Below are 19,001 nucleotides of genomic sequence, written 5' to 3' on the forward strand. Positions count from 1 at the left end.
GCTGGGGGTCTCGCGATACACACCCCAAGCCACATAGCTCACATTCCATAGATACCAATTTGCATAGTTATCCAAACAAGCCTTGAGTGGTGCTGTATGGGACCACGTGATTGGCTGTCTCCCCCCACCGGTGGTGAAGTAGATGAGTCGCGATTGGTCAAGGGAGGTGTAGGGCTATTCAAGAAGGTTTCATCACTGGGATGGGGATTGTGTGTGGTGTTTTTTTTTCTCTTCTATTCTAAACCAACCCAACAACCTGTGTGACTGGCCAGCTAGAAGAGCAAGTGGCCAAACCAAGACTGGAGTGGATTATAGCTTGGACTTTATGTCAGATACTGAACCCACTAGGTAGGAGCCTAGGTTAGTTCAGAACACTCCGTTAGTGTTTGGAGACTCTTTGACATTGCAAGTGTGTAGATTTCTTGGGAGTTGTATTTGAGACGGTCTTTGGGGAGTACCTTCTTCTCTCCCTCGCTGTCGTTGCTCTCACACGTCTTGGGTGTGTGGATGTTTGGTAGAGAATGATCATGGAGACATTGACGTACACTCAGCTTGTGCCGTGCTTTGATCCGATGCGGATTGCGTTTTATCATGAAGGTAGGGTTTGGTTGGATGCCATTGTATTTGTAGTATCCATTGATCAAGGGTGTATCATGTACATGTTGTATGTACCTAACATGTACATACCTAACATGCCCCTGCATGGTTTTAACTTATGTTGTAAAATCTCCTGTGTATAATACCTCCATTAACCTTTTTGAGATATGGGGGACACTACATGACACGGGTAGGAGAGCACAGTTTGGGTGTAGCGGTGTACTAAATAGACAAATACTTCTTGTCATACAAAAAGTACAGTACCGGTACATGTGGGCATGATGTGAGGTAGCATGCTTCAAGTCAATACTCTATTAGTAATGTATCCACCACACTGACAAAATGGTTTATGGGATTGGATATCATGAAGGAAGAAGAGTAAGGTTGGCCACTGTGTTATTCTACTCAGGTTTCTACCTCCATGTTCTACCACATCATACATGTACAGTACATGGTTATGTACATGTATTCAATCATTGCAGTCGGTAGATTTAGAACCATAGAGTAGGGAACATGGCAGATTCTTTTTAAAGACAGTGGACACTATTGGTAATCGTCAAAGACTAGCCTTCACAGTTGGTGTATCTCAACATATGCATAAAATAACAAACCTGTGAAAATTTGGCTCAATCGGTCATGGAACTTGCGAGATAATCATGAAAGAAAAAAACACCCGTCACACGAAGTTGTGTGCGTTTAGATGGTTCTAAATCTGAGGTCTCGAAATAAAATTCGTGGAAAATTACTTCTTTTTCGAAAACTATGGCACTTCGGAGGGAGCCGTTTCTCACAATGTTTTATACCATCAACCTCTCCCTATTACTCGTCACCAAGAAAGGTTTTATGCTAATAATTATTTTGAGTAATTACCAATAGTGTCCACTGCCTTTAATTAATCTGGTGAAATGTCTGTATCGATATCCGGCCCCCACTTTTCTTGATATAGTATCTACTGAAATTTTTTGGTAACAATGACTAATGAGTAGATAAAAATAGAATGATTACGAGAATTTTGTTTCAATTAATCTTTTTAGATTCTAATGAATACTGTACAGTTTTATTATACCATGGTCACCTGTGAAGCATTTTAAGGATTGGTGTTCCATGACAATGTCTAGTAAGTGCAGTTCTTCCCCCTAGTTGTTACTATGGTACAACCAATATGTACACATCATAGATGAAGGGTACATCAGTCAGACTATGGAGGAAGGGCCAGGGCCTAATTTCATAGAGCTGCCAAGCACAAACATTTTGCTTAGCATGAAATTTTTGCCTTGATAAAAACAGGATTACCAACAAAATTTTCACGTGATTTTCAGGATATGCAAACGACAGCCGAATACCAGTAACAAGCAATGTGTAACAAATGGAAATTTGGTTGGTAATCCTGTTTTTATCAAGAAAGAAACTTCATGCTAAGCAAATTTTTGTGCTAAGCAGCTCTATGAAATTTGGCCCAGACCATAGAGCTTGGACTTGGGCCTAATTTCACCCTTAAGCCCTGTTCGCATTGGACTTAATTTGGGTAAACTAACCGAGCCAATGGGTAACTTACCCATTTTAAATCCAGTGCGAACAGCCCAGGAAATTTTCCTCCCAGTTAACTTACCTGACCTGCTGAATGGGTATTTTAACGAAGCCAAAGGTGCCCAGGAAGATTGACCAGGTCAGTTTAACCGAGTCTGAAAGTCCAATGTGGACGCGACGACTCGGTTAGATCTCCCATCCGTCCGTGACCCGAAGAAGCTGACGTGTTTTGTCATGGAAGAATAAGATTTATGTTACGCAGGGGGCCAGCTCGGTTAGTTTACCCACGGTCTCGGTAAGTTTACCCGAGTCAAATAAATCCAAGTGCGGACGGTGGGAAAGTTAACCCGTCGGAATGTTACCCAGGGTCATGGTTAAGTTACCCAAAATATAAATCCAGTGCGAACACGGCTTTAGTCTATGATTTCACCGAGTGTTATTTACAGAATGTACATGTGCATGAATGGAGGAGTTTGTGTACATTTACCTCATGGAGTTGGAGTGAAAACATTAGGCTACAATTGTAGTCAAATGAAGGCTTACTGTATGAGTAATAGTAACAACAAACCTTGTCAAAACTTTTCACACAATTTACAGAGTGTTTGTTGACTTTCTTTGACAGTGATTGGCAGTTAGTGTTGGTTTGGTGCTGATGGTAGACATATAGACAAGTAGTAGACAAGTATGTGTGAATTTAACTTTTCATAACACAAAACAGCAACAAGCATTGTTTGACTTATTCTTACAAAGACACCATTAGGAGCAATAGTTACATTGTAGAATATATCTTTCAAAAGTTAATTTCTCTGATGTAATAAGATAGCTAATTTCATTTTTTGTTGTTGGTGGAAATCGACTTGAATGGTTAAAATGGTTTGATGTGTAAAACAAAGATAGTGCTAAGGGGTTAAAGGCAGTGGACACTATTGGTAATTGTCAAAGACCAGTCTTCTCACTTAGTGTATCTCAACATATGCATAAAATAACAAACCTGTGAAAATTTGAGCTCGATTGGTCGTCGGAGTTATGAGATAACTATGAAAAAAAACACATGAAGTTGTGTGCTTTTAGATGCTCGATTTCGAGACCTCAAATTCTAAACTTGAGGGCTTGAAATCAAAGTCATGGAAAATTACTTCTTTCTCGAAAACTACGTTACTTCAGAGGGAGCCGTTTTCTCACAATGTTTTATACTATCAACCTCTCCCCATTACCCGTTACCAAGTAAAGTAAAAAACTGACACCTTACTGGATTTATAACCAGAAATGTCTCCCTGGTTCAGTGTTGCTGCTCTCTCCACCACCAGGAAAAAAAATACCTGAATGATAATTCCCAGATGTTGGCTAGTCACTGCCATTTATTAGGTCCCTGGATGCGGCTGAATTCCTCCCAGTGCTTTAGAACCCCAGCAGGTGTTATCCCAACCCAGTTTGTGGTCCAGGAAAGCTGAGAATTAACCCCCCAATGGTACCATGTAAGACAGGAGAGTATTCATTAAAGCCTATTATGCGACTCCTAAAAAAGTGGGCATTTTGGTCCCCGCAGATCAGAAATATTTCTGGCATTTTGTTGTAATCATTATTTTCAGGGTAGTGAATCATCATGAATGGAGTGTTGTGGCTCCTTTAGTTTCAAAGTCTGTGTGTGACAATGGCCCCTATTGTTGTTTTCAGCCCCTCCACCTGACTGCGTAGGTTTCTCAAAGTCGCTGGAGTTTACTCCAACATCTCAAACTGAATCTTCCTTCCTTGTCTTTACTCCATCAGCCTCGAAACCAATGGTTCTTTTCAGAACCACCCCAACTCATTAGAGATAGTCATTGCATGGTGTTACTGCAAACCTTTTCCATATCCACCAGCCTGTTTGAGGTATGGTGGACACTAGGAGTGCACTGTTTGGTTTGGGTGTCTACAGACAAATTTACCCAAACCTAAGTAGTGAACTCCACTATCATAGTACTGTGCTCACCAAACCTAAAAATGGCTTAAAAGGTTCTTGGCTAGTAGTAGTACTATGATTAAGTTTGCTTTTTCTGAGAGTCCTTGGTTTCACAATTGGAAAAAAATGAATTGAAATGAATTGAAATCCCATCCCTGCACGATTAAGTGTGAAGGGTAGACAGTCGACTGGCCAACAGGACCAGTTGGCTTGGCATTTTACTGGTCCACCAGCTTTATTACTGGTCCATATTTCAATTAGAAAAAGAATTTCAGTTTTCCTCTTCTTTTGTTGTTGTTGATGAACAAAGTTCATGTTTGAAGACTGAAGTAGTGTGCACTACTTCTCCAATCTGAATCTGAAGCCAGTATCCGATGCACACTTGAAACCAAGTGGCCCACTGCTCCCTTTTTATCAGCGCTATCAGTGGGAGTGTACAAAACTTGAGATTGGACACAATCCTCTGGCTCTCATACTTAGCATAGCACGCATAGCAGGGCGGCCTCACTCACGCTCTGCTTACAACCGTGGGAAATTGCCCGAGACGTTTGTGCAAACTAATTTTCTTGGCTGTGTTTTTTCTTTTTGCCCATTCATGAGCGCCATGGACCCCCAATCTACTCAATGCCTGAAGACTGGTTTGTGTCTCTGCATGGGGTTGGGTTTGCTGACTTTCTGGGATGCTAAGTTGATCAAATCGGGAAGGGATCCCTCTGTGATTTTTTGGTCCTTTTTTGGCTCCATAAATAGAGGAAATTGATTCCATCAAACTGCTCCACAATTGAATGATCGTTGCATCTTTTTGTGTTGCTGCTGCTGTATTTCATGGTCATAATGCTGATTAGGCAATTTCAAAAAGAGTATGGAATGTCAGTTTTAACTTGCTTAAAGTTAACTCTCTTTTTATAATGTGTATATAGTTGAAATCAACCCATTTTTACAAAGAAATTATGGCAAGTAGAAGATAGCAAATTGAAAACTGCAATTGTTTTTAAAGTTTCTTGTTCACATGAGACTCTCCCGTTTGTTTCAAAGAAAAGTGAACCTGTGTGTCCACTGTTTCATAGACCCAGTGGAATAAAGTAAATCCTTGAACAAAACAGCTCTCAGACTTAAGCGTTTAGGCCTCTATATAATCCAAGACTCCCACAGAAATTGCTTTGCTGCTCTGTGCTTTTGCTGTGGTGCTCTGTGCTTTTGCTGTGGTGCTCTGAGCTTTTGCTGTGGTGCTCTGTGCTTTTGCTGTGGTGCTCTGTGCTTTTGCTGTGGTGCTCTGTGCTTTTGCTGTGGTGCTCTGTGCTTTTGCTGTCGTGCCCTGTGCTTTTGCTGTGGTGCTCTGTGCTTTTGCTGTGGTGATCTTTTTAAAGTTCCAATTAAAACAAAAAATCCTCCATAAGTGCCCCCTTACCAGGGGGAAAATTGCTGCAGCCTTCAAGAACGAAATTAAAGGCCTGATTTTTTCTAACTTACTTTCATGTTCAGGGTCCCAGGGATGAGATTGTTCAGTCTTTTGGCTGAATTCAGTCTTTTTATGTCGGCCTGGTGAAGAAAATCAGACAATATTTTTTCCACAAATAAAGAAATCCTGCTCATTGGTCTATTTCTCTAGTGCTTTGGATACTGTTCCCAAAAGCTCATTGTAATCTATATCCCCAGGGGTTACCAAAAGGTAGAAATGGCATCATTTCAACATACCCTTGAATTTGTATCCAAGTTTCAGACTTTTTCGTTAGTAATGACTCTCACCCCGGCATGTTACTGTCATGTTACCGTTCCCAATTCTATGAAGCAATTATGGAGCCTTGCTCAAGGTACACAAGTGTCATGACCGGAATTCAAACCCACACTCTGCTTCTGACAACGGCAGAACATAAGTCTGGTAAGGTAAACCGCTCAGCCACAACATGCCCTAAATAAAGATAATGCATGTACAGATAATTATTTAAACATTCATGGTCGAATTTGGAAATGAAATAGTTGAAGCCTGCCGTCACAGTCTGGCCATACACTTGCTTCATTGCCTTCATCAGCTTACTGTGATGTCATTTAACTTACCATGAACTGAGGGGGAAATTGGGGAACGGAAGTAAAATTTATCAAAACTATTATTGTGATAGACCTGAGGTATTTTTGTGCTTTTCTTTAAAACTGGCGAGGTGGAATTCCTGAGCATATTTTTTTATATTTATTGGTTTTTTTCATAAAAACATTACAAAGGAATGAGCATGCCATAGTTCATACAAAGTTTAATCATAATTTAACTTCCTATAAGCATGGTTGATTCAAACGATACATTTTATCCACCCCTAGGCCTATAACTGTTTAATATAGGATAACCCAAGGGCTTTTTGGGGAACGGTGAATCAGAAAAGAGTTTTGTAAATACAGATCAACTGAAGAGGCTGGCTTCATTATACTCTTAACAATTGACCTGGAAGTATAGTTTGGGTCTGGGGAAGTTGGGGAGGAAGTTAAACAAAAGGCCCATTGGAGACTGGTTTTTAAAAAGGAAACAATAGACATGCATTTAGTCTGGAAGCTTTATCATTTGTGACAGAGTAGGTACCAGTTGCCGCAAGAAAAAGTATGGACTTTGATCATAAAGGTTGATTTTGCCTATTTTTGATACACGTAGTTTCAATAATCATGGTATAGCTCCTCCATGCTTGTACGTAGCTCAGAACCATGTACACTGTCACGGATTGATAGGGTTTGGGAGTGGAACTCACAGGTCGTGTTTGGTTGTGGATTCAGTTTGATTTCAGAGGGCCCTCATCACAAAGTGTGTACCGGTAACACTAACATATCATTCAAGTTTTTTTTTATTGATAGATACATTGCTAGCCTGCAGTTTGATATCACTTGGTAAATAAATTTACATACTAGGTTGTCAACTGTCAACCCCCCCCCCCCCACCATCAGTCAATATCATCCGTTTTGGTATTGAATGATATATTCATAAATACCTAAGACAGTTTATCCATTCTGATTGGTCGAAAGGGCATCACGAGGTGTTGTTTGAACGGATGATATAACACCAGTAAAAAGTGTTATAACATGGGCGTGACACGCGCGCTTGCACCTGTGCGTATAAGACAGTTTCTTCATTCCTATTGGTCAAGAGCAACGGCTGAAACAGTTGCGCAACATCACGCGACGCGCACAGCATCTCCTTATATGGAGTTGTTTACCCGAGGGCCTAACCATTTCATAGCTGGATGGGTTTTTGTGTTGAAAGAAATCGTTGAATAATTATACTTTTTGGATTTATTTTACCTTTTGACCAAGAAGTGTTGATGTTTTTTGACCGAAAAGGTATTTATGAATGGGAATCAAAGTGTGTTGAATCGGTTTTCAACTAGTGGTTAAAACCCGCCGAGGCCTGGTTCTTGATAATTTACCTCGACTTCGTCTTGGTAAAATTATCAAGTCCAGGCCTCGGCTCGGGTTTAAACCACCAGTCGAAAACCTCTTCACCACACATTGGTTCCCTTATTTATAAACTATACCAGCCTGCTAATATGATGTAATGTGGTGAATGCATCTACATAGTACATAGTCAACCCTCCTACTGTTTGGCCATTCAATATCATCCACTGTGGTTTTAAACGATAGATAAACTATGCCAGCATGCCTCCAAGGTTGTGAATGCAGGCCTTGAACTTTGCTCTTGAAGGGGCACAGCAATTTTCCTCTGGTAAGGGCAACTCTATGAGGAAAATGTAAATTTGTATTGGAACTTTGCTCAGGGCACTATGGACAGCAAAAGCACAGGGCACCATGGCAATAACCAGGGGTGCTGTGGGTGATTTTGAGGTCTGGAATGAATGTCATTTTAATACATGTACACAGTTAGTTTTGTGCACAGTGGTTCCGCCCTACAGAACCCTGCAGTTGACTGGTTTCAAAAGGTTGGTCAACTCACTGGAAAGAGTTGCCAAGAGTTCTAGCAGGGCTTGATTTCAGGGGTAAATTTCACAAGACTGCATGGCCTTATAACTCAACATTTTGACTGGATCAAAACTTAACTTACCTAACCAGAATCTGAATGATAATAATAATAATAATAGACCGTTTTTATATAGCGCTTTTCACCCAAGAGAGGTGTCTAAAAGCGCTTTCGACATTATTACCCCTGGTCACTGGGCCTTAAATCATTCCTTAAACCATCTCAGCTCCCTGGGGAGTATACAGCATGTGTGCAATTATGTGCTACTCGGCTAAACCAATCACATGAACCATCTCTGCCCTCACAGGTACCCATTTACCCCTGGGTGGAGAGAAGCAATTATAGTTAAGTGTCTTGCTCAGGGACACAAGTACCACGACCGGGATTCAAACCCACACTCTGCTGAACAGAAGCACCAGAGCTTGAGTTCGGTGCTCTTATCCACTCGGCCAGAAACAACAGTGAAATACAGGTAGTATTAATCGCCTGAAAAATAACAAGACCGCCGGACTTGTCCAGTCCTGAGTTCACTGAATAATGGCCCAATCTGAAAATCACTGGCCTTGGGCCTGCAATCCATGGTGTAAAATTCAAGCCCTGTCAAGGGTGAACTAATGTCTTTCTCCTTCTGTCTCTTCCGTAGGGAATGCAACACTACGAAGTGACGACATGAGATCGGAGTCTTCCAAGGAGCTGCCGTCTCGCGTCAATCGGCAGCGACGGAGTACGGAGAGGAGAGAGTTGGCGCAGGTGTTGCGCTTTGATGAGCTTCACAACGGCAGCAGCAGCAGCAGCAGGACAGCAGCAGCGACTCTGATGGAGACGGCTGCTGCAGTATCAACTCGCTGTGCAGGGACACAAACGTAAGTGAAGTAAGATTTGTAAACATCAATTGATCGAGCAGGGTATACCGTTTGTAGCGTCAAGACCGAACTGGCTCTGTTTAGAGCAAACACTTCCTATAAAGAGAATTGTTACATGGTTGTACCTGCAAGTTTACTATTATACTTTATTCTTATCAAGTTGGTAGTCTGGTTTTTACCCTTACACAGATGTGTTTTGAAGGAACTGAAAACGTTTGGTATTTACTCAAAATATATTAGCATAAAAACTTACTTGAGCAACGGAGCTTGGTAATGAGCAACGGAGAGCTGTTGGTAGCCTGTATACAATATTGTGAGAAATGACTCTATCCGAAGTAAAATGTTTGAGAAAGAGTTAATTTCTTACTAAAATATGAATCAGAGAAAGATTGATGATCTTGACGTTTCTGGACCAATGTATTAAAACAAAGACAAATTTGAATGGCTGAACATCTTGTTAACGCAAGTAATTATTTACTGTCTTGAAATCTAACACCTACACATTCAAACTAAGTGTGCAGATACACTTAATGCTTGTGAGTACTTACTTCACTGCCACAGCAAAAATAAAAAGGAGAGGTTATTATATTTTTTATGACAATGGAATCCACAACAGATGTCCATAACTCATTATGGAATTTGGTTGAAACGTGTAACGCAACCCATGTGTGCAGATGTAGAATGATTCACTGTAGAGTAAAATGATCTGACAATCTTGACTTATGGACACCATGCAAGGATGTCATCAGAATTACAGTGGGTGTAGAACTAGAACTCCAAATGTTTCTGACACTGACAGACACCTTGTGTTCTCACCCCCCCCCCCCCCACACACACACACACCCCATCTCAGGCATGTATGCTTCGTGTTTAAAAGGGCAAGGGCAACGAGGCATTTTATCAATGTAAATTTCTACTGGAGCATTTTAAGGGCCCTTCCCAAGGGCAAGGGCACCAAGTCATTTTATCATTATCAACTTCTTCTGGGACATTTGAAGGGCATCAAGGCAATGACCAAGGGGGGCACGGAGGCAATCGCCTTCTTTGCCTCCATGAAGTTGATATCATCACTGATCCTACTGACTAGTATTGTCATAGCCCGGTGGTCCCCTTTTTTTTTTAATGGGAGACAATTGGACAGTCTTTTTTCTCAGTTCTTGCCAGTAGTGTGATTACTCAGACTTGGGCAATCTTTTGAGGTTAAATTTGAAATTTGTTGTACTGATTTTTGTTGATCTCTAATCAACAGGGGCACTTCAGACCAAGATGCTACCATAACCATATATAAAGTAGGCTTTCAGATAAACAGTACACATTTTTCTTTTGGGGTCATCATTAAAGTATGGACCCTAAACGTTTACAGAACAACAAAATCTTTTGTTTTTGTTTTGCCTCCAAAATGTAAGTTTTGAAATTTTCAAAGATTGGTGACTTTGTGAAACGTCAAGGATGGAAGTTAAATTTGCTGTGAACACTCCCCCCCCCCCAAAAAAAAGCCCTCCCCCCCAGAACAATGATGTATTTTTTCAACTGTGTAAAGCATTTTGAGAAACATTTCACTTTTGAAGTACCCGGTAATGCAGTTACACTGTATAAAAAGAAAACAGGTTTTTTTTGCCCCAAAATTTGAATTTGTGAATCATTTCTACATAAACGCTTCTCATGATTGTGTATTTCTATCAGGGATTCTTCTTCCTGCGTCTGGATTTTTCGATGATACCTCAAAAATTTGACCACCTTTTGAAATGAAATTTTCAGGAGTTAGTTTTATTGTGTACACGGTCATTTATACAGTAATAAAGCAATCAAATGGTTTCAAAAACCAAAGGTATACTTTGCCTTTAAGTTTGTCTGTGACGTGAGTAAGACATAACCTTGTTGCTGCGCATTAAACTCTGCCAAAGGTCTTCTTCTGGCGAGCTGCCTGTTTGTTGGCCAGTTTTACATTTATCCCTATGAGACATAATTCTGCACATATCATCATGTAGATGTACTTTAGGGCATGAGCTATGCAAGTTATGCACTAATGGCTTCTGAGCAATCCATATTATTAAAGGCACTGGACACTTGAATCGGTAATTACTCAAATAATTTTTAGCGTAAAAACCTACTTGGTAATAAGCAATGGTTAGCTGTTGATGGTATAAAACATTGTGAGAAAGGGCTCCCTCTGAAGTATTGTATCTTTTAAGAAAGAGGTAATTTCTCACTCAAATAACGAGAAAACTTCGGGCCTGAAGCCTTTTATTATGCATCTGAAAAGCACACTGTATTTGTGCAACCAGGGTGTTTTTTTCTTTCATTGTTCTCTTGCCACTTCCATGACCAACAATTGAGTCAAAATTTTCACAGATTTGTTTTTATGCATTTTGTTGGGATACACCAAACGTGTGTCCACTGCCTTTAAGAGCAGGACAGGGATTTGAAATTATTATTGGCCAAGACAAGGCTGTGGACTATCACCATGACACCAATAAAACTTAGAGAGAAAATAACTTTGTTTCTCTCCTGAGGGGCTTGTGAAAGGTGCTTAGCGGAAATTCTCTCAGTCTGGAAGATATTGAGGGAATGACAGGTTGATTCATGGTGGCCTGTTTGTGGAGGGAGGTATTGGGATGATTTTTTGACAGATCTGGGAGGACAAAATAAGAAATGGGGTTGTCAGTTTGTAACAGCTGGTTCAGTGCAGTTTGTCTGCCAGGGGTGGATTTCACAAAGAGTTTAGGACAAGTAACTCGTCCTAACTCGATTATGAGAATAAGGAGTGGTCTTATTTCGAGTAGTGATGAGTTACTCGTCCTAACTTATAGGACTAGCCGTAAGTTTTTAAGAGCTCCGATAGGATTAACTCTTTGTGAAATCGATCCCTAGAACTAGGCCTCATATCTCATAAAGCTGCATAACAATTATTGTGCTCGTAAGTTGTACCACAAACTTACCTATCTCGTCCACAGTTTATAGGAAAGTTGACATACCTTACAGTTACACAACACACTGGACTTACGGTCTTAATTCTGATCGGAAGGACGAAGCAATAATGGTTAAGTGTGTCTTGAAGACAAGTGTCAAGACCGGGACTTGAACCCAAACTTTGCTGATCAGAAATACCAGAGCTGGAGTCCAGTGCACACAATCATTAGTTCATCTCTAACAAAACGCTGCTAAAAATGTGTCCTATTTTTGCCTGTATTTACATACTGAGCATCTTTACATTACATGTAACACTAACGGTGCAAATGCCCAAACCTACATGTACATCGAAAGGGCATAAAGTCACATTCTTCGGTTTATTACTAATGGGGCACTTTGGACTTTATCTTTTAATCACTAATAGTCAAAGAATGTGTAACATTTGGGCCAACTTTTATTTCTTGTTGACCAACTTTGATAGGGCTGTGGGGACACAATAATCTGACCGGAGTAAATCTCTCCAGTGCCTGGGTTAAGCTTGGGTATTTGGGTTGGCCTGTTGGAGTTACGGAAATATTTGGAATATCCCAAGAGGATAGAGGCATTGTCAAGGCTCTTGTTTGCTGTGAACCCGGGCGCATACTTTGTGTCTCAGGAATTCAAAGGAGGTTGATCTGGGTGTTTCCACATTTTGTTTGGACTTGAAGAATGGAAAGCTGGGTTGATTTACAGAAGGAATAAATCACTTTGCTTGAAAGAGTGTTTGTCAAGTGCTGTACACAAAAGGGAAGGAATATGTACATGTATTAAATCAAGTTCATTATGCTTGTTTCCTATTATCTGTTGATCAGTTGATTTTGTTAGGGGGGGGGCCTATGCTTTTCTGTTGAGCTAAATAACCAACCTTTTCTCTAGTTGCTTACTTCCACTATCAATGAAAGAACTGAAAGAGATAAGAAAACTTGTCAGCTCAGCAAGATTGATGAGGTTGTTGTTTTTTTAATCAGAGAAATAACTACCATGAGACTTGAAGAAACAGACGTCGTGGGCATTCCAGAAGTCAACCCAGCTCTCCCGACCCCTAGCACTTCGCATCTCACTCCTTCCCCCACGCACCTCCCCAGCCTGCCCAGCAGCAAGGAGACGCAACAACTTCGGCCGTCTGTGATAACCTGCGCACCGTCGCAGTCAAGAGAGGGCGCTGTGCGGGAAGGCCACGGAAACAGCCCGGCGTACGGGAGGACCAACGGTTACACGTCAACATCATCATCGGCAGCGATTCAAACAAATTGCCATCGTCGAGAAATATCACTAGGTTTGTATGCTTCGGTTGTTACAAAATTCCCCAAATCAAAAGTTATCCATTTGCAACTTCCAACCCTCCCTCCGAACCCCCCCCCCCCAAACCCCCCCCCCCCCCAAAAAAAAAAAAAAAAAAACCCTGCAAAATAAATAAATGATTATGTTACCAGGGTGCATATATTTTTACTCTATTGTAAGAGTATTCTTTAATGCCTGGTTTTTGTGGCTGGTAACCAGGTTCTGGTGAGCATAATTTTATTGTGCTTAGCTACTTTTTGTGCTTAGCTACTTTTTGTGCTTAGAGGCAGTGGACACTATTGGTAATTACTCAAAATAATTATTAGCATAAAACCTTACTTGGTAACGAGTAATGGGGAGAGATTGGTGGTAGTATAAATATGGTGAGAAACGGCTCCCTCTGAAGTGCCATAGTTTACGAGAAAGAAGTAATTTTCCACGAATTTGATTTTGAGACCTCGGATTTAGAATTTTCTCGAAATCAACCATCTAATTAAATGCACACAACTTCGTGTGACAAGGGTGTTTTTTCTTTCATTATTATCTCGCAACTTCGACCACCAATTGTGCACAAATTTTCTCAGGTTTGTTATTTTATGCATATGTTGGGGTACACCAAGTGAGAAGACTGGTCTTTGACAATTACCAATAGTGTCTAGTGTCTTTAAACAGCTCTAATGAAACTGGGCGAGACTGTTTCTGTGCAGTCAACATTTACAGGGACACAAATCATTTTTTTTTAGTAATGTCTGGAAATCTTAACATTATTTTGGTTTCAGTAAAACTTCCCTTTGTTCACAAGACAGCTGTGTGCTCCAAAGAAAGCTGGAAAAATGTATCATAGATCAATCATTCACAAAAGGCTGCATACCAATAAGGCCACCCCCCAAAAATGTTTGCGTTACCCGACCAATCATAAAAATACAGTCGACCCTATTTCGGGGTTTCTTTTTTTCGACCCTGTTTTTTCATTTTTTTCAAGGCAATAAATATGATGACTAAAATCTATTGAGTTGGTTATGAATATGTTTGAAAAAAATTTTTGTCTGCCATTTCTCTTCAATTGTAGAGTGCACAATGTTTTGCACAAAGAATGTGCAGAAGATTGCACACGTCCATTACTTTCAGTTGTATGGACGGAGCTCGGAGATGGATGTACTGTACATGTATACCAGCTAGCAGCTTAACAAATTGGAAAATATGTCATTTGTTGCTGGGAATGAAAACAAAAAACAAAAACCTACCTATAATATTTTTCCAGCCCGTTACTCCAACCTTACTTTTTTTAAGGCCTAATTGAAATATTAAAACAAGTTGGGGGGGGGGGGAGGTTGGAGTCACAGCGAACAAAGATTTGTTTAGGTGATGATGATGAATGGCCTCTGTATTTCAACATTATTCCCAAGCTGTGCTAGAAATCTTGCCAGCCATTTGTATGAAATGAATCTGTCCCTAGAAGTGGGGCTTGCCCAATGATGGATGGCATTTCAGCATTTTATTTTCCTCCAGGATGCACTTGACCTAAGTTATGTGACCCTCTGCCTGGCTCTAGTCTTCTCTTTTAAAGGGTTTGGGTACTTTTCGTAGTACGAAACAAAACACAAAAAAACACACAAAAGATTTACATTAAACTTACACGGTTCATAGATAAAGATGATATAGAGCTTCCCTTAAAGTATTACTTGCTGAGGCGCTGTAGTTTTTGAGATATGAGTAAAACAGTTTCACAATTTTGCTTTCATGTTGAACGGATTTACACGGCTCTCATGAAAACATTGCTCTGTGATTTTAACTTTTTTTCTCAAAAACTTCACAACAAATGAAGCTGAAACTTACATACATCTTCATACACAGTGAGTGAGGATTCATGTCATGGCCCAAAATTGATATATTATACAAAAGGTACCAACACCCTTCAAACTTATCTGTGTTGCAGAACAGTAAAAAGTTTAATTTCCGTAAAACGGGGTGGCTTTAGAATTTTAGAAAAAATTGTACCTGCTTTCCCATGATAACAGTTTTTGTTATAAATGCTGGGAGTCTTGGGTTCATGTTGGGATTTGATTAATTAAAGAATACCCCCAAAACAACCTAAATTTATTTTCATTTTCTTTAATTTTTTTTGGAGTAAAGGTTTGTTCCAAGTCACCCCAAACCCTGGGGCCCTTAATTTGGGGTGACTTTTGACAGCCAATTACATTTATATAGGCTTAAATCATGGAACGATTAAAAAAAACACATAGGTATACTATGAGGGTTGGTTACATTGCATTACAAGTATTGTTATTATTATTATTATTATTATTATTATTATTATTATTATTATTATTATTATTATTATTATCTTATTATCTCTATCTCACTGAAATCTTTCATATTTTTTTACAACTTTGTCAATTCCTCAGGAGTTTGTGACCCAGTTATCGAGGAGCACTTTCGGAGGAGTCTTGGTAAGGACTACAAGGAGAACTATGGCGCCCCAAAGCCTTCTAGTTCCAACGACGGAGTCGTTACGATGATCACCGGCTCTGTGGATGACCATTTTGCTAAAGCATTAGGCGATAAATGGCCGCAGATAAAGAATGTTATCGAACCGGCCGGTCAGTCCCCGCCGTCATCGCCCCATGTCGTTCATCAAGCGTCAGTAATGTCTACGTAACACTGCATCAAAACACATTCAATATAGGTATAATCGACGTTGTTTCTGTTGTATGCACAAGGCTGTGCAATTTTGCTGTCTAAACTGTGGTGCCAGTGTCCCAGGCAATTCTGTCCGATGATGATTCTGTCCCTCATATATGGGAAATTAACATGGCTGGAAGAGGATGACTCAAAAGAGGGCGCTATCAGAAGAAGTTTGTACACAGTTTGGGGGACTGAATCTCCGGGGGACCAGAATCTCTTGCCGCAGCGGCCTGATACATTGTTCTTGTGAGAGGTGAGGTAGTTTTCCCCCGAAAGTAAAGAGCACCTTGTATAAATATGAGGGAAATGTAAAATTTTAATATTCACTGGTCGTACGGTTGCAGAGATCATTCCAATTCGTCAAAGCTAGCATCAAGAGGCTGGTCAGCCATATAATTTCATCAATTGTACAAAATGGAAGTACATTTTAAGTAATAGAAATTCAACTGAAGTATAGTGAAAATGTAGTCTTGAAAAACGGCTACAAATAAAATAGGGCTTCAAAAACAAACCTAAATGAGAAAAATGAAATCAAGTTTTCACAAAAATTAAATTAATTGCAATAGTTGCTAAATAGAAACCAATAAAATAAGTTTGACCAAATGAGGGAAACAATACATGAATTTGAATGCATTTTAACGACTTTGAACTCAAATTTGTTGAATTGACCGGGAAGACCTAGAGGTATTTGAGCAATTTTATGTGGATGTTTTGACTTGAACACTGCTGGTGAAATAAGCTGTGAGCACTATGAATGACCAAAATATAGAAATATAAATGCATCAAAGTTTGCTCTGAATTTATTAACTAAAAATGGATTTTATAATATTTAGCTCTTTATGAAAATACAAGTATTGGACACAGTGATGTTTGATCGTGTTGACTTTTAAATGAAAAGGAATTTTTGTTCATTTCCTCTGATAGTTGAGTAGATATGGTGACCAATGAAATTATTTCCAATAATATAATTAAAAAAATATTTATGAAGTTTTCAATATTTTTCAACACTTAAACCTTGATAAAATTGACCAAGTGCGCAATTCAAGAAACTATCCGGCACTGACTTTTAACATTAAGTTTGTTTAGAGCTACATGTACATTTCTTAAAATTCACGCTCTATTCGATACCCTTTTATGTTGTGATTATGAATTATTACTTGGGACCATTTTTCACTTTGCATCAATGCACTCTGGTGTATCGTAATGTGATCACATTTTAAAATTTTATTAAAATTCTAAAAACAAACTACATAAAACAAATATTGTAACTAACTGAAATGTTGCTTTTTAAGTTACCTCTTAAAGGGTCTATGTTACTTTTGTAGGACAAAAAAACACAATGTCCACAGATTTACATTAAACTTACACAGTTTGAAGATAATGATAGTAGAAAGCTTCCCTGAAAATATTACGTGCTGAGGTGCTGTAGTTTTTGGAAATTAGTAAAACAATGTCATGAAAATAATTTTCGTCTCATGAGACGAAAATTATTTTAATAATTTACAAACGTATTTTCATGACATTTTTTTACTCATTTCTCAAAAACTACAGCACCTCAGTAAGTAATATTTGAAGGGAAGCTTTCCACTATCATTATCTTCAAACCCTGCAAGTTTAATGTAAATCTGTGGACATTTTGAAAAAGTACCCAAATGCTTTAAAGAGCAAACATATTCCACTGACAAAATAATGCGTCGTAGTCAACTGTATAAATGTTTAAAACTGTAAAGCCTGGTTCATACTTCCTACAAGTGTTTGAATGTGAAGGAAACTTGATGTAACAACTCTATTTTCACAACTCTTGCGAATTGTTTGTTGCAAATTTGTGATGTCATATTCACTGGCAGGAAGTATGAGCCAGACTTAGTAAGTAATATTTTATTATTTATAAATAGTTGCCCCCTCACTGATATATTAAAGACCTGTATGGTAAAGAAAATGTAGTATTAAAGGCAGTGGACACTGTTGGTAAGAACTCAAAATAATTATCAGCATAAAACCTCTCTTGGTAACGAGTAATGGGGAGAGGTTGATAGTTTAAAACATTGTGAGAAACGGTTCCCTCTGAAGTGACGTTATTTTTGAGAAAGAAGAAATTTTCCACGAATTTGATTTTAAGACCTCAAGTTTACATCTTGAGGTCTCGAAATCAGGCATCTGAAAGCACACAACTTCGTGGGACAAGTGTTTTTTTCTTTCATTATTATCTCGCAACTTCGACGACAGATTGAGCTCACATTTTCACAGGTTTGTTATTTTGTACACCAACTGTGAAGACTAGTCTTTGACAGTTACCAACAGTGTCAAAGACTCTTTTCAGAACCACTGCTTTGGATTTGGTTCAGGTTTTGCTTTTGGCTCCGACTGTGGCTTTGGTACTAGCTCCGGCTTAGTTCTGGCTCTTGCTCCAGTCCTGACTCCGGCTTATGGTCCTGGATTTGGGTCTGGCTTAGGTTTATTAAAAAAAAATGTTTTCAGAATCACTTATGAGCCGGGGCAGGAGCCAAAAGCAGAGAACAGTTGATCTACAACCAGAATAACTTAGTGGGAACTATAAGACAGGGATTTTATGAGAAAGAATTGCAGGGTCTCAACAAATTGTAAACAATGACTGTACATAGTGATGTTTTAAGATGTTTTAAGACATTCCTAAATTTATTTGACTGTATCTTGCTTTTTGAAATATCCTTGAAGTTGGGTGTGTAAATTGATGCATGTAAACTGCCTGAACAAAATACAGTAACTGTCTATACTCTGAATTTACCTTTTTTGCCCAAAATTGATGCTGTAGCAGATCCAGGGATGTATGGGGGCGGGGCCTTTCCTGGGCCCAATTTCATAGAGCTGCTTAAAGGATTTGGGTACTTTTTCAAAATGTCCATAGATTTACATTAAACTTACAGGGTTTGAAGAAGATGATAGTGGAAAGCTTCCCTTCAAATATTACTTACTGATGTGCAGTAGTTTTTGAGAAATGAGTAAAAAAATGTCATAAAAATACATTTGTAAATGATTAAAATAATTTTCGTCTCATGAGACGAAAATATTTTCATGACATTGTTTTACTAATTTACTACAGCACCTCAGCACGTAATATTTTCAGGGAAGCTTTCTACTATCATTATCTTCAAACTGTGTAAGTTTAGTGTAAATCTGTGGACATTGTGTTTTTTGTCCTACAAAAGTTACATAGACCCTTTAAGCACAAAAA

At 39.2% G+C, this 19,001-nt stretch overlaps 1 protein-coding gene across 2 annotated transcripts; it reads left to right on the plus strand.

The window, feature by feature from the left end:
* Positions 1–213: 213 nt before the first annotated feature.
* On the plus strand, positions 214–17,159 carry LOC117306811 (transcription cofactor vestigial-like protein 4). Of its 2 annotated transcripts, none has more exons than XM_033791334.1 (4): positions 214–597; positions 8,656–8,875; positions 12,793–13,100; positions 15,511–17,159. In XM_033791334.1, exons 1-4 carry the CDS (start codon positions 522–524, stop codon positions 15,762–15,764), a joined length of 858 nt encoding a protein of 285 aa, XP_033647225.1. In that variant the 5' UTR covers positions 214–521; the 3' UTR covers positions 15,765–17,159. The 2 variants fall into 2 exon arrangements, with proteins under 2 accessions (XP_033647225.1, XP_033647226.1); XM_033791335.1 differs by having other exon boundaries at positions 216–348.
* The last annotated feature ends 1,842 nt before the right edge of the window (positions 17,160–19,001 follow it).

The sequence above is a fragment of the Asterias rubens genome, chromosome 2, assembly GCF_902459465.1.
Source record: "Asterias rubens chromosome 2, eAstRub1.3, whole genome shotgun sequence".
NCBI lineage: Eukaryota > Metazoa > Echinodermata > Asteroidea > Forcipulatida > Asteriidae > Asterias > Asterias rubens.